Source organism: Salmo trutta, chromosome 17 (genome assembly GCF_901001165.1).
Source record: "Salmo trutta chromosome 17, fSalTru1.1, whole genome shotgun sequence".
Taxonomy (NCBI): Eukaryota; Metazoa; Chordata; class Actinopteri; order Salmoniformes; family Salmonidae; genus Salmo; species Salmo trutta.
In genome coordinates this window covers 29,043,605-29,058,257 of record NC_042973.1, presented here as the reverse complement: position 1 = coordinate 29,058,257, position 14,653 = coordinate 29,043,605, and the positions used below count along the sequence as shown (strand labels likewise).

Below are 14,653 nucleotides of genomic sequence, written 5' to 3'. Positions count from 1 at the left end.
TTATATTTGTGTTCAGTGTAGTTTAGTGGAGTTTGCCCTCTCCCCCTCTCTCTCCCTGGAGTGCAGAACTGAGACAGCTGAAAAAAGGGGTCACATGATTTGTGACATTGCTGGATGCAGGCCTCACTCTGCACTGTTGTCAGCGAATGCATGATTCACAAATCTGCGCCCTGTAAGCAAATACATTTTTTATTGAAATGAGCTGTTTTTGTCTAAAAATACTGTTTTGAGTCACAAAATGTTGACTTTTCCTCATGATATATTTGCGATAATTACATTTTTTATTTTAGGTAGCTAAAAGTGGAGATGGGTAAAATCTGTGCATGAGCGCCCTCATGGGGGAAACCCTTCTATTTAGAAATGTCACAATATGCCCTTATATGGAGCTTGATTTCACAGATTCAACTTTTTGGGGGGTGTAGAAGTAGTGAGGATACTGAAGACCGCTCCAAATATTGGCATAGAATGAGTAGGGTTTTCCCTATGAGGGCTACATAAAATTATAGAAAATAATCACAAATCTGGTGGAAAAGTACACATTTCCTGACTCAAAACCAATATACTTTTGACAAAAATAGCAAATTTGGCCGTACGTATTCGATAAAACAATGAATTTGCCAACAGTTTGCAGATTGTAAATCATGCATTCACTGAAAATGGAATAGAGCGAGGGCTGCATCCAGGAATGTCACGAGTCACATGACTTGTTTTTGCAGCTGTCTCAGTTCTGCAATCCAGGGAGAGAGGGGAACTCCACTGAAATAGTTTCAAGGTTAGGAACCACTTGGGAGATTCTGGATTTTGGGTAAACTTCTCCTTTAAGTGGGCGTGATGAGCAGGCTTTTTTTTCAGGTTGTGTCTGTATAGTTCTTCTGTTCCTCACCAAATTAAATGTGCCACGGTCTTCAGCTGGACTCAACACTAGACGGTTAGTTTCTATTCTTTTTACATTTGATTAAAAAAAGTTGCTTGTTTACTTCTGTAATAGTAGCCTAATAATAGGGTACCGTATTCAATATAAAATGTTTCTACAAGTCAATATGCTGGTAGTAGTTCCAAACTTGCTTCAGGTGCAACAATGATTCATCGTTATGTCATTCACATAGGCTTAGTTGATCAGTCATAATGGCTCCAGAGAAAACAGCATCCACCAAAGCCCAGGAACAGGTAAGGTTTCCAAACAATTTACAACTGCATGTTCATGCACTGATGTAACTGTAACATAATTCCACTACAGTACAACATCCTAACCCTCATCTGTACATCTCTGACAGACTATAATAGCAGTTATGTATATATGTAGCCTACTACAGTATGTATGCACATTTACAGAGTTGAGCATGTCTGTCTCAGCTTGAGGAGTGAATTGTTGTTCCATGTCTCTCAGGACAATGTGTTTGTCAGACTCCTAAGACTACCTGCAGTGAGCTCTACCTGTGAGGTTATTGAGAGGACCTACACTAGCACCAAGCAGACCCACCCGCTCCTCTGCTCTGTGTGTGGGGTGTATGAGAGGGGGGCCAGGACCGCCAGCAGTCTGGCAGTGTGGAGCATCCAGCCTGCCATCGACCGACTGGAGACCCAGCGTGAGCACACTGATTCCCTGCCTTAGTGCTAAACTGTCATCAATTTCTGCACTGCAAAAATTGTTAGTCACGCTGCCACCAGTCTAGACAAATAGATAGGCTGTGTAATCAGTTCATTAACCATATGTTCAGCTACTACAGTACAATAGTATATACTGCTTCACACTGCAGTACCATTACCTGATTGTGATATTCATCTACTACAGTAACCTGAACATGCAGTACCTCAAAAGTAATCATTCAATACATGTTGATGCTGTGAAGTGCAATACATGAAAAGGAGTAAATGAGCTCATTCTCACTGAGAGGGTTTTCTGTTTGTTTGATTATCTGTAGTGACAACAAATCCGTTGTGCTGTTGAGTCTGGGAATGTGTCCTGCCGTACGCCTGGGCTAGGGCCAGCTCTTAGTAGAGCCAGGTCTAGTAGACTGAGCCAGGTCTACAAGACTTGGTTTGACTGTTTCTATGTTCTACTTGTTGATGGGGAGAACACACAGTTGTCATGACACTCTCTCTGGGGATGTTACATTTCCTGGTTGTGAAATTGAATTTATATTGGATGAACTCTGTGTCCTGAACTCACATTCACAAATTGCAAAACTGTTCTCTGGTGACAAGTAGACTTTGAGATTTCATGATAAATTGGCCAATTTAAATATTTAATTGTCTCACGTTCTAGCTTACTTCAAACATTTTTTATGAACATGCATGAAGGAAAATATTGAATCTGGAAATGCAGTACAACTTTGCTCACAACCCATTGGCAAGTCAGGAAAAACGATCTGTTGTAATGAGTGCAATATAATGAAAGTACCAAGGCAGATTGAAGATTGCAGCTTGCATCTCACTAAGGTGTGCCATAGATATTCTGTCTCAGAGAGCAATACCAAAATGACAATGATCTCATCAGCATTTTTGCTATCTAGCTCCTGGAGATGTTTAATAACGTATTATTTGTGATTAAATAATTTCACAGAGTAGAGGACGTCTTTCAATGTGTTCAATACTCGGAGGTTATCGGCAGTGTAAAACCCATAATGGCCTTCTCTAAACTCAATGTATTGTCTCTAGTTGTTGCTGCCAACAATCTGGCCTGTAAAGGGTTGGATCATCTGGAGGAGAAGATCCCAGCTCTGCAGTATCCCCCTGAGAAGGCAAGGAAGCTATTTTCTGAGTCAATTGAAAATGATTGTTACACAGCATGACTTCTGCCCTCAAAACCTGTCTTTTTTCCTCTGTTTCACACAGCTGGCGTCTGGCATAGTGGATGCAGTCACCTCTACAGTGCAGACAGCTAAGGAGGGCATCGCCAGCCCCATCGCTGGCACCTCAGACAGGGTGCTCAGCATGGCATCCAGTTGGCTCCAGTTGACCAGGAGTGCCTTCAGTGATGGCTTTAGCTATGTCCTGAGCAGCAAGCCTGTCCACCTTGCAGGGGAGGGAGCAGACACTGCACTGACCTTGGCTGAGAGTCTGGTCAACTATGTTCTGCCTGGATCCTCTGAGGAGAATGGTATACTTCACAAACGTAATGTTTTTTTCTTCTTACTGTGTTGAGTTAGTTCAGATAAGAACATGGAATGGGAGTATGACAGCTAAACATTTACAAGGGTCTGCTATCCTTTGAGGGACGTCCCTAAGATCCCGGATCGCACTGACCCATTTAAAAGGCGATAGTACACTGGAGCTATTTCAACTTTCACCACAAGGTGGCAACCTACAATTGAGAAACAAAACAGTGGGGTGCTATGGTTACAGCAGGCAAGCTGTAGTAGATGACTGGTGATAGATGTTTTGTTTCAGGACACAGAAAGAACATAACAGCATGATTTAGACAAGTGAGATAGTGATAACATCTCTAAGCAATGCCTGAAGATGAGATGTTCTCTAGCACTTGCACTAGATACAACAACCTCTTCACCCTCCACATGAGGACTCATACATGAGTCAGTCTGTTACAATCTAATGGAAATATATTATATTCAACAAAATTAGCCAAAGACATACTAGGCTTTCCAAATGGAACCATATCTGGCTGTTAGAGAAGGTGCCAGACCATAAGGAAATCTATAAAGAATCCCCATACCATACCTGTAGAACAGGGGTGTCAAACTAATTTCCCCCTGCGGGTAGCATTTGGTCTTCACCAAGGTCTGGAGGGCCACACATAAAATGTATTATATTTCCTCTCAGTCAATGTGTAGAAAATTGTCCCATATCCATCGCTTTTGGAATTTGATTAGTGTTAGCGTTTTACATTATTTGTCAGACCCTTATCCAGTGACACAGTACATAAACATATTTGTTTTTTATACTGGTCCCCCATAGGAATTGAACTCATAACACTGCCATTGCAAGGGTCATGCTCTACGAACTGAGCCACACAGAACCTTCAGCAAGCTGGACAGAGTGAAGAGACTATAAATGTAGGACCATTATAATTTCTATAGTTTCAATTTGGTTTAAGTCATTTCAATGTCAATTGAGATTATTCTTATTTTTTTTACTCAAACCCCCTGCCTGCCAGATTGAATGGGCTCTTGAGTTTGACTCGGGCTGTTGAACAATCTATTATTTGCTTTTATACTGTGCGAGGGGGCACAATGTATAGGCACTTCTGTCCGGTCTGCAAGTGTCATTAAGTCAATGACCCCCATTATCGGTTCCACCTGTGGCCCTGTCTGGCCAGACAAGTCACTCGGGTGTTCTCCAGACTAATCCTCCTGCTCTGGGTGTACAGGTGATCCAGTCCTCTGAAGGCAGGCAGAATAAGCACTTGGCTCTGTCTGACCAAGGTTAATCAACCCTCACTACATCCATCCCATGCCCACCACTCACACAGTGTGTGGTATATAGGCTCTCTGAGCTGAGCCATCTCTTAGACACTCTGTACAGAGAACATGCTGTGCTGCTCTGATGATTAGAAGGCTGGTGTTAAGAAACAATTCTTATTTGGGAATTTCAGTACTTCCACTGAACATTACACACAAGTTCCCACATGGTTCTCTTAAAAACCTCTTCATGTAAATTCCCCTGTTTCGGGGACCTGCGTGCTTCTTGTACCAGTTGCCCACTAACATTTTTGCTTATAAATCGATCTTTGGACACCGTAGATCAAAATGGCTTGCATTGAGCAGTAGCCCTGACTCTCATGGGCACAGGAGTATGTCATCTGCCTTTTACAAAGACATTAACAAAACATATGGCTGTAATCCTTATATCGTAACGCAGCAGGAGAGAGTGGGTTTGTCACTGTAGCACATTTTAGAGAAATTTTAAAGCCAATCTAAAATAATTCATAATTTTAAACCTCAACCACTTTCTGTTTGTCATAGACGGACAAGATTAATATGAAAGGAGAGTTCCTATTGCGTTCTGGAAGCCAAGCTAGAGCTCTGAGCCATTCACAGCGGAGGGGGGGAGCAAATGTTTTGATCAGGAAAGACCTTTAGAAAATATGTAAATTTTCTCTGACACTATATGTACAGATATGCATTTTAGAGTTTTTTTAAGGAAGGTGAAATCTTATTGTATAAATTGACTATACAATATTTAGAAAAGTCATTTCCAGCGTTATTTACACAATTTTGTTGAATAGGAAATACATTGTATAAAATATTCAATTTTTATCATATTTGTATTGTATACTTAAGCTTGTCCAGAAAAGAAAGTGACTGCACCTCAGCAATATAACTATTTTTACCAGAAAGGTTAGACGGTAACCTTTCTTCGAGTGTGCAGCATTACTAGTTATTGTTTACGTCCCTCTCATGACAAATAATTACTTTTCTGGATTACGTAGATTACATTTAGTTACCTTTGAGGTCTAAAGCTGCTTCAGGCTAGGGTCTTTTTTTTCTCCACTTCCTGTCTGACTGACATGCCCAAAGTAAAGTGCCTGTTACTCAGGCCCAGAAGCCAGGATATGCATATAATTGGTACCATTGGATATAAAACACTTTGAAGTTTGTAGAAATGTTAAAATAATGTATGAGACTATAACACAATAGATATGGTAGGAGAAAATCCAAAGAAAAACCGACCGGAATTGTTTTTGAGAGCCCATGCTCTTCCAATGGAACATATAGGGTCATATCCAGCTCCTAGATTGCAATTCCTATGGCTTCCACTAGATGTCAACAGTCTTCGTTCAAGGTTTCAGGCTTGTTTCTTCCCAAACGAGGAAGAATTGAGTTTTTTAGTACTGGGAGTCAGAGTTGGAAATCAGTCTGTGCGCGAGCGATGAAGAGGATGTTCATTTTGCTTTCCTATTGAACATATTTCTTTCTGTATGAAATATTAGAGTTTAATTACATTTTAGGGTACCTGAGGATTAAATAGAAACATATTTTTGACTTGTTTTAACGAAGTTTAGCATTAGCTTTTTGGATTCCTTTCTCTGCATGTTGAATGAGTGGATTACTCAAATCAATGACGCAAACTAAATAGACTTTTTGGGATATAAAGAAGGATTTTATCTAACAAAACGAACATGCATGTTGTAGCTGGGATCCTTTGGATTGCAAATCAGAAGAAGATTTTCAAAAAGTAAGTGAATATTTAAACCTCTTTGGGCTAGGGGGCAGTATTTTGACGTCCGGATGAAAAGCATGCCCAAAGTAAACTGCCTGTTACTCAGGCCCAGAAGCTAGGATATGCATATAATTGGTCGATTTGGATAGAAATCACTCAAGTTTCTAAAACTGTTAAAATAATGTCCTGGAGTATAACAGAACTGATATGGCAGGCGAAACCCCGAGGACAAACCATCCCCAAAAAAAATAATTTCAGCCTACCACTGTTTCCAATGGCTGTCATGTTTATTATGATGCGAAATCCTCCCAGATTGCAGGTCCTAGGGCTTTCACTAGATGTCAACAGTCTTTAGAAAGAGTTTTAGGCTTGTTTTTGGAAAAATTAGCTAGAATTTGTAGTTTTTCTAAGTGGCTCCCATTTTGGCTGTAGTGTTTTCATGCGCGTGGATGAGAGCCCGTTCTTTGTTTTATCTCCAGTAAAGACAACGATTCTCTTCAATTTTATTGTTTATTTACGTATTAGGATACCTGAGGTTTGATTATAAACTTTGTTTGGAGAAGTTTATTGGTAACGTTTGGGATTCATTTTGTATGCATTTTGAAGGAGGGAAACCGGTGGATTATTGAATGAAGCGTGCCAGCTAAACTGAGTTTTTGCGGATATAAAGAAGAACTTTATCCAACAAAATGACCATTTGTGATGTAGCTGGGACCTTTTGGAGTGCCAACAGAAGATCTTCAAAGGTAAGGCATTTATTATTTCGCTATTTCTGACTTTCATGGCGTACCTGCCTGGTTGAAAAATGTTTTTCATGATTTTTGTATGCGAGGTGCTGTCCTCAGATAATCGCATGGTGTGCTTTCACCGTAAAGCCTTTTTGAAATCTGACACAGCACCTGGATTAACAAGAAGGTAAGCTTTATTTTGATGTATGACACTTGTATTTTCATGAATGTTAAATATTTCTATAATTTGAATTTTGCGCTCTGCAATTTCACCAGATGTTGTTGAGGTGGGTCACTAGCGGATCGCCTGCGCCAGAAACGCCATTTGGGATTTTATGAAACCTGTGCTGGTTGAAAAATATTTTGATTTGGGGCGCCGATCCTCAAAAAATCGCATGGCATGCTTTCGCTGTTAAGCCTATTGTAAATCGGACAATGCAGTTAGATGAACAAGACATTAAGCTTTTAACCGATATATACGACACTTGTGTATATCTAAATGTTTAATATCCATAATTTGTATGATTATTTATTTGAAATGCGCGCTCTCCAATTTCACCGGAAGTTGTCGACAGGTGTCCCGCTGGCGGGACGCCTAGCCCTATTAAGCAAAGTTCTCAGAACGTTCAGAGAATGTGTAGTCCTCTTTTATATCAGTTATTGGAAATATTCAGAATGTTTTATTGTGCACAGTAACATCAATAAGTTCTAAATTCTCAAACTTTCCAACTTTTGTGTTGTTAATGAGTGTTTGTTTCCTTTGAATAAACCAAAATGAACAGCTTTGTGCGATTAAAAAATGTCATGATAGCGCCATCCTAGTGGTGCAGTGGACTAATCCCATGAATAGACAACAGAAGATTATAGGTTTCAAACTCACTGATGCCGTGTCAGGAAAAAATTGAAATGTGTTCATGATAAGGTCGAAGGAAACATGGAAATTAATTTCCTGTCTTTGCTTCGAGTTTATAACAGGTAATCCAAAATAAGGTAGCAGTGTTATTAAAAGTCTTACTGAAACATTCAGTAAAAGTTTTAAAGAAGTTATTCACAAACCTCCAAATGACCTATAATTTATTTTCTCAGTGTTAATAAAACCTCAAAGGAAAACCTTATCAGAACCAGAGTAAAACATTCTCAGAACCTCCCTGCAACCTAAAAATAATTATTTTCAGAACAGGCAAAATGTTCTCAGAACATTTAACAAACCTTCAGTTTTAACGGTCAGGAAACTTATGGTTTTGTTCCCACAACCAACGTGAAACCAAAAACATACATTCCCACCACTTTCAAGGACCCAAATGTGCTAGCTAGTGACCAACTACAGAATGTTACATCCCCATTCCACACAGTAAGACCAGTCAAAAGTTTGGACACCTACTCATTCAAGGGTTTTTATTTTCTTTTGACTATTTTCTACATTGTAGAATAATAGTGAAGACACCAACACTAAGAAATAAAACATGGAATCATGTAGTAACCAAGAAAGTGCAAAAACAAATCAAAAATATATGAGGTTCTTCAAAGTAGCCACCCTTTGCCTTGATGACAGCTTTGCACACTCGATTATTGTATGTGTGGGGTACAGAAATGAGATGGTCATTAAAAAAATCATGTTGAACACCATTGCACACTGAGTCCATGCAACTTATTATGTGACTTGTTAAGCACATTTTTCATCCTGAAGTTATTTAAGCTTGCTGTAAAACAAAAGGGGTTGAATACATTTTGACTCGACATTACAGATTTCCATTTTTAATTATTTTGTAAAAAAGTCAAACAATTCCACAGGTCAGTGACAAATCTAAATGTAATCCATTTTAAATTAAGGCTGTAACACAACATTTTTTGGAAAAAGTCAAGATGTGTGAATACTTTCTGAAACCACGTACCTTCTTCGGAACTCATGGACATAAGACAGTCACTCAAAGAGTGACCTTCTGCTCACAAGTAATGAGGTGTAACATTGTCTGTCAGTAAATTAGATACAGTATTTATGTAACAGCTATAGAAGTTTGGAATCTAGAAGTTCTTACAAGTTTGTTTGCTTTTTCTTAGTGAGGGTCCATCCCATTTGTCCTTCATCAGGAGTGGTCAGCTAATGATATGTGATGCTTTGAGTTAGAGGTTGTTGAGTGAAAAAGAGAGACATTTTGTATCCGTTTGTCCAGCCGTTGAGTGCTCTTTATCTGTCCCCCAGAGTCGGCTGCTTTGTGGGAGCAGGAGTCTGGTGTCAGTGCTCCTGGCCTTCAGCCCAGCTACAGGAGGCTTGGGGCTCTGGCCAGCACAGTGTGTCGACGTGCCTACAATCAGACAGCAGCAACACTCCAACACGCCAAGAGTCAAGGTCAGGACCTGGTCACACACATCTCCGGTGTGTCTCCACTGGTAAGAGCTAGCTGTCTGTTTAGTCTTGGTCCCAGACACTGTAAATAATTGTGGGGGAATTAAATTAAAACATCACATATTTTCCCTGATGGGATCTAGATGCAGTGGAATTGGCCAATCAAAATAAAAATTGGCAGCCCAATTAGGTACTACAGTCAGTACAAATAAGGGAAAATGTGTGAATTTTGACCTCTGTTAGCCCAACGTAGAGTTGTTGTTGCGGTCATCAGGGAGAGGGAAGAGCATGCCTGTGGAAAGACTCATATGAAATGTATCCCTATTACTTACAGCTAGCGTATAATTTAATTATTTATGACCGAAAGACAGAATTGTGTCAGTCTATCATTTTGACGTGAATTACTTGATGTGTGTTCATTTATGAAATTGGGTACAATTATTTGGGTTATTACTAGAGTAAATGCATACTCTCTCGGGGAGATTATGTCACACATAGTCTAAAGCCATAATTCATTCCAAATCCCTCTCTGGGAATCACATCAATTACAGTAGTTCTCAATAACAGCAGGGGTTACTGGAGTATGGCAGTTGAAATCCCAGCTGAAATAAGCATTGAGGAGAGACAGACAGCCAGAGGTACACTGAGTATACAAACATTAGGAACACCTTCCTAATATTGGGTTGCAATCCGTTCTTCCTTCAGAACAGTCTAAATTCGTCGGGGCATGGACTCTACAAGGTGTCAAGCGTTCCACAGGGATACTGTCCCATGTTGACTCTAATGCTTCCAAAAGTTGTCAAGTTAGTCTTTTGGGTGGTGGACCATTCTTGATACACACAGGAAACCAAGCAGCGTGGCTGTTCTTGACATATTCAAACCGGTGTGCCTTGCACCTCCAACCATACTCCGTTTAAAGGCACTTAAATATTTTGTCTTGCCCATTCACCCTCTGAATGGCACACATGCAGAATCCATGTAGCAATTGTCTCAAGGCTTAAGTATTATTTAACCTTCCCCTTAATCTACATTAAATAAAGTGGATTTAACAGTTGACATCAATAAGGGATCATAGCTTTCACCTGGTCAGTCTGATTTGATTTGTCATGGAAAGAGCAGGTGTCCCTAATGTTTGTACACTGTATATCCAGTGTGTAGAGCATTAGCAATTAGGCCTACAGGGATTGGTCTTTTTTGCTCTTTGCATCCCTTTTTCTTTTAATAGTAAAATGATTAGTCCAATTCAAAATGCCTGTAATTCACATGACACAATAGCTCAATATACAGCACACAATTTAATTGAAGGTACTTGAATCCTTGAGGTTATTGGTTACCCCGTTGAGTTTTGATATCTACTGACACTGTAGATATTTTTGGTTGTAGGGACTGTACTCCCCAATGTGTAGAAATTACCTTTTTACACACAGATTAATTCAATGTAGCAGATGGTCCTCCTTTTTTGATGTAATTATTGCAGTTGTCTTAGTTAGATCACTTTTTCACAGCATTGTTTTTGATTTAAACAACTTTCCAAACGTTTGCCCGTGAAAGAAGTGGTCGAAGGGATTTTTTTGGACCTGAATGCTTAAACATTCAAGAGATAGAGGTCCTCAAAGTTGACCCATTTTGCATACCCCACCATATTATGAGACAACCATGTCATCCACTAGCGGTTCTGGGGGGGGGAGCAGTGCCCCTGTGACAACAATTTTGGACCCCCTTGTGGCCCCCGTTTTAAATAACTAATTTTTGCTATCGTTCTTTTTTTACATCCGTTATTAGACAGAAAATGCAAATAAATTGTTGAATGATTATGAACATGGTCTTTTGCCTGCAATGCAGTGAAGAAAACGATATGATAACAATAACGTCTAATGTAACTGGCCCCTCTAACAGTACAACTGGCCCTAGCTCGGCCCCCCAGTTGAAATGGTCTGGAACTGCCACTGATGTCATCACTGTAAAAGATAAATGGTTGAGTTTGATGTCTTTCAAACAGGTTACAAACAGGGTTTGAATACAAATTATACTTAAAAAGAAAAAGGTTTTGTCAATTTTCATATTCGCATATGTTGTAGCTTAGACTCTTTGACATCTGAGGTTTTTGTGTTGTTCCCGCCATCGGTTGAGAAGCAACATGCTCTTGAATACAGGGTGGGTATAATTTCAATCATAGAAATATAATTAACCTATCCCTTCAGATCACTGCAATTTAGCTGTTACACCATTGAAATGTAATTTGAATTTACATTTTTACTTCTATTTACTACCACAAAGATGGCCACCGGTCCACCCACAGTCGAATGTCACCTTAAATGTTTGTCTATTCTATATTTCTATGGTTTCAATAGGTTTCCTATAGAGGATTGACAGTATAATTTAAAACCGATATTCCCATTCAAGTCAACATTCTCTGATGTGTGGATCTCCAACCATCTTTGTGGTACCATTTTAAAGTTTAATAAAAAGCATGAGCTAAAGCACACCCAAAAAAGTTGATAGAGGTGCTGACTAATGGCAAGTAAACTGTAGGCTATAAAAATAGTCGCACGCTCTATATATAAGATCCCAGTAATTTAAAAGTTGACATTTTACATTAATAATTCATAATGTTTATATAAAAAAAAGTAATGTTCTGGAAATGATTTTTTTAAAAATTGACAACCCTGTTTGTATGCTTTTAAATTATATCAATCTCAACCGCTTATCTTTCCAGTGACGAAGACATGGATGTTTGATAGTATGGTGGGGTATGCAAAATTGGTCAACATTGCGCACCTTTTATCTCTTGAATGTTTTGGCATTCTACAATGGGTAAATATGTATGGAAGGTTTTGTTCAAATCAAAAGGGGTGCTGTCAAAGTGATTGAATTCAAATGGATTTACCCAGATGTGTTTGAGAATGGCTGTACATAAGATGGTGGTCTGAGTCGATACAACTTAGTGGGCTTGTGTCTGACGTCACCAAATAAATGCAAAAGCTTAGCTCTTGAAAGGACATTCTCACAGTTGTGGGTTTGATAAGGCTTACAGTAGTTCTAGATACTACTCAAACTTTTATAAATAATCGACTGTAAAAGTGTGCGAGGCAAGTTATTTTATTGAACCCTCTTTCATAATGATATAGAAGCTTCTAAAAAATTACTTGTTACTAAGTATCATGTTATTACTGTAACATTTAGTTTTTTGCAAATATGTTGTTATGGATTATTAAAATTGACTTTGAAAATGTACTGTTCCCTGCCAGACTGAATATGCCATGAAGAACCTTGAGGCTGTGGAAACAGTGGGCCTGTTCTTTCAGAGCTCAGTGATGGGATTCTTCAGTTGGGAGGAGCAGAGAGACAGGAGCAGAGAGACAGAAGCAGAGTTTCAGAAGGTTACGAACCCTTACATCATACCATCCTTAGAGCAGGTCTCAAACAATGCACATCACCATCTTTTTATATTTTTTAATAGTAATTTAGGTCATTTCATTATTGTCATTAGAGGATGTTTTACTGTAAAGTCTTTGCTCCCCCTGTGCTACAGTATTTCTCTAGATTGATGTGGTCATGTCTGCCCCACTCAAATATGCCTAAAATAGTCTCCAAATGCGACCCTTGATGTACCTCATGGTATTCTCAGAAAATGTAATCAAATACTGTACATTCTTAACATTCAGCTCACATTCCCTGAGACTCCCCCTACTAAAGTATAATTTAGGGAGTGGATAAAGAAATCTGAAGTGCTGTTACACAACATACAGAATCTGGCCTCTAGGTTCACCCTAGCAGACAGCCAAGACAATACCCATATGTACAATACATGTTGTACTGTTTATGTTGATTTACTGCTCAGAAAAGGCTGCCTGGTTAGCAGAGTATAATGAGCCACACCATGTGAGTAGGTGGTGTTGTTGTATGGTAAAGAATTGTTCAGATACTCACCTTGTATTACATTCATGTCCCTGTGTTTCAGAGAGGTGGTGGGCTGCAGCGCCTGGTGAGTGGCCTTGGTTATCAACTGCAGATTAACTACATGTTAGTTGTGTCCAGTGTGAAGAGTGCCCCTCAGACCACCTTTGGCTTGGCTAAGAACGGGCTGGGTGCCCTGTTGGAGACCGTGGGCAGCGCCCGGGAGCGTGTGGTGAACAGCATCTCCTATTATGTTATGGTGAGTCACTCCATCATCCCTGCCATCCCCTGATTTGATTTGGCCCTCACATGCATTGATTCTGTCTGGCGTACCCTTCACTTGAACCCCTCATGTGGGGAAAGGAGGGAGCTGCTCCATTCCCCCAACCCAATCATCCATTATCTGTGTGATCATATCACCAGCTCAGCTCTTCAGAGAGGGCCGTATCACATACTGTAGGACGTAATCAGATCAAGAAGTGGTTACAATGCTTTATATGGCTAAGTGACTACCTATTGGACAGGATTTTAGTGTATACACATCATTACCTATTGCATATCCTGTACCTCAAAGGATTTGTTCAGGAAATGAAGTCACCCGTTTATGGGTACAGTTGACCACTGGCACAAGTGGTTGATGTTTTCTTCTAATTCATAGTTTTTGTATGTAAACTAAAGGAACATTTTGTTCGGGGTGGCCCCAGTGCATGCATAATTTCAACAATCTGCAGTGTCTTTATAGGCCCTTGACAAGGCTTAATTTCAGACACTCTTATTTAGTGATTTCAGTTTCAAATCGAACTTTATTTGTCACATGCGCCGAATACAACATGTGTAGACCTTACAGTGAAACGCTTACTTACGAGCCCTTAACCAGCAATACAGTTCAAGAAAGAGTTAAGTTAATATTTACCAAATAAACTAAAGTAAAAAATGATATGCGTAACACAATAAAATGACAGAGGTTATATAGAGGGGATACCGGTACGGAGTCAATGTGCAGGGGTACAGGTTAGTCCAGGTCATTTGTAAAGTGACTATGCATAGATAATAAATGGCGAGTATCAGGAGTGTAAAAACAAATGGAGGGGGGTGTCAATGTAAATAATCCGGTGGCCATTTGATTAATTGTTCGGCAGTCTTATGGCTTGGGGGGTAGAAGCTGTTAAGGAGCCTTTTAGTCCTAGTCTTGGCGCTACGGTACTGCTTGCTGTGCGGTACGGTAGCAGAGAAAACAGTCTGACTTGGGTGACTGGAGTCTGACAACTTTTGGGGCTTTCCTCTGACACCGCCCAGTGTATATAGGTCCTCGATGGCAGGAAGCTTGGCCCCATTTTTGTACTGGGCCGTACGAACTACCCTCTGTAGCTCCTTACGGTCAGATGCTGAGCAGATGCCATATAAGGTGGTAATGTAACCGGTCAGGATGCTCTCGATGGTGCAGCTGAATAACTTTTTGAGCATGTGAGGACCCATGCTAAATCTTTTCAGTTTCCTGAGGGGGAAAAGGGGTTGTCGTGCCCACTCACGACTGTCCTGGTGTGTTTGGACCATGATCGTTCGT

At 39.9% G+C, this 14,653-nt stretch overlaps 1 protein-coding gene across 2 annotated transcripts in view; it reads left to right on the top strand.

The window, feature by feature from the left end:
• The first annotated feature begins 828 nt into the window (after positions 1 to 828).
• Positions 829 to 14,653, top strand: part of plin1 (perilipin 1) — a 41,175-nt gene continuing 27,350 nt past the window's right edge. The window contains exons 1-8 of one of the 2 annotated variants that reach the window (XM_029696400.1): positions 829 to 928; positions 1,107 to 1,167; positions 1,388 to 1,586; positions 2,659 to 2,741; positions 2,836 to 3,100; positions 9,049 to 9,236; positions 12,441 to 12,572; positions 13,154 to 13,348. In XM_029696400.1, the coding sequence (XP_029552260.1) occupies positions 1,126 to 1,167; positions 1,388 to 1,586; positions 2,659 to 2,741; positions 2,836 to 3,100; positions 9,049 to 9,236; positions 12,441 to 12,572; positions 13,154 to 13,348 (1,104 nt within the window). In that variant the 5' untranslated portion in view covers positions 829 to 928; positions 1,107 to 1,125. The remainder of the gene's footprint in view (positions 929 to 1,106; positions 1,168 to 1,387; positions 1,587 to 2,658; positions 2,742 to 2,835; positions 3,101 to 9,048; positions 9,237 to 12,440; positions 12,573 to 13,153; positions 13,349 to 14,653) is intronic. The other variant, XM_029696399.1, reaches the window with a different exon arrangement.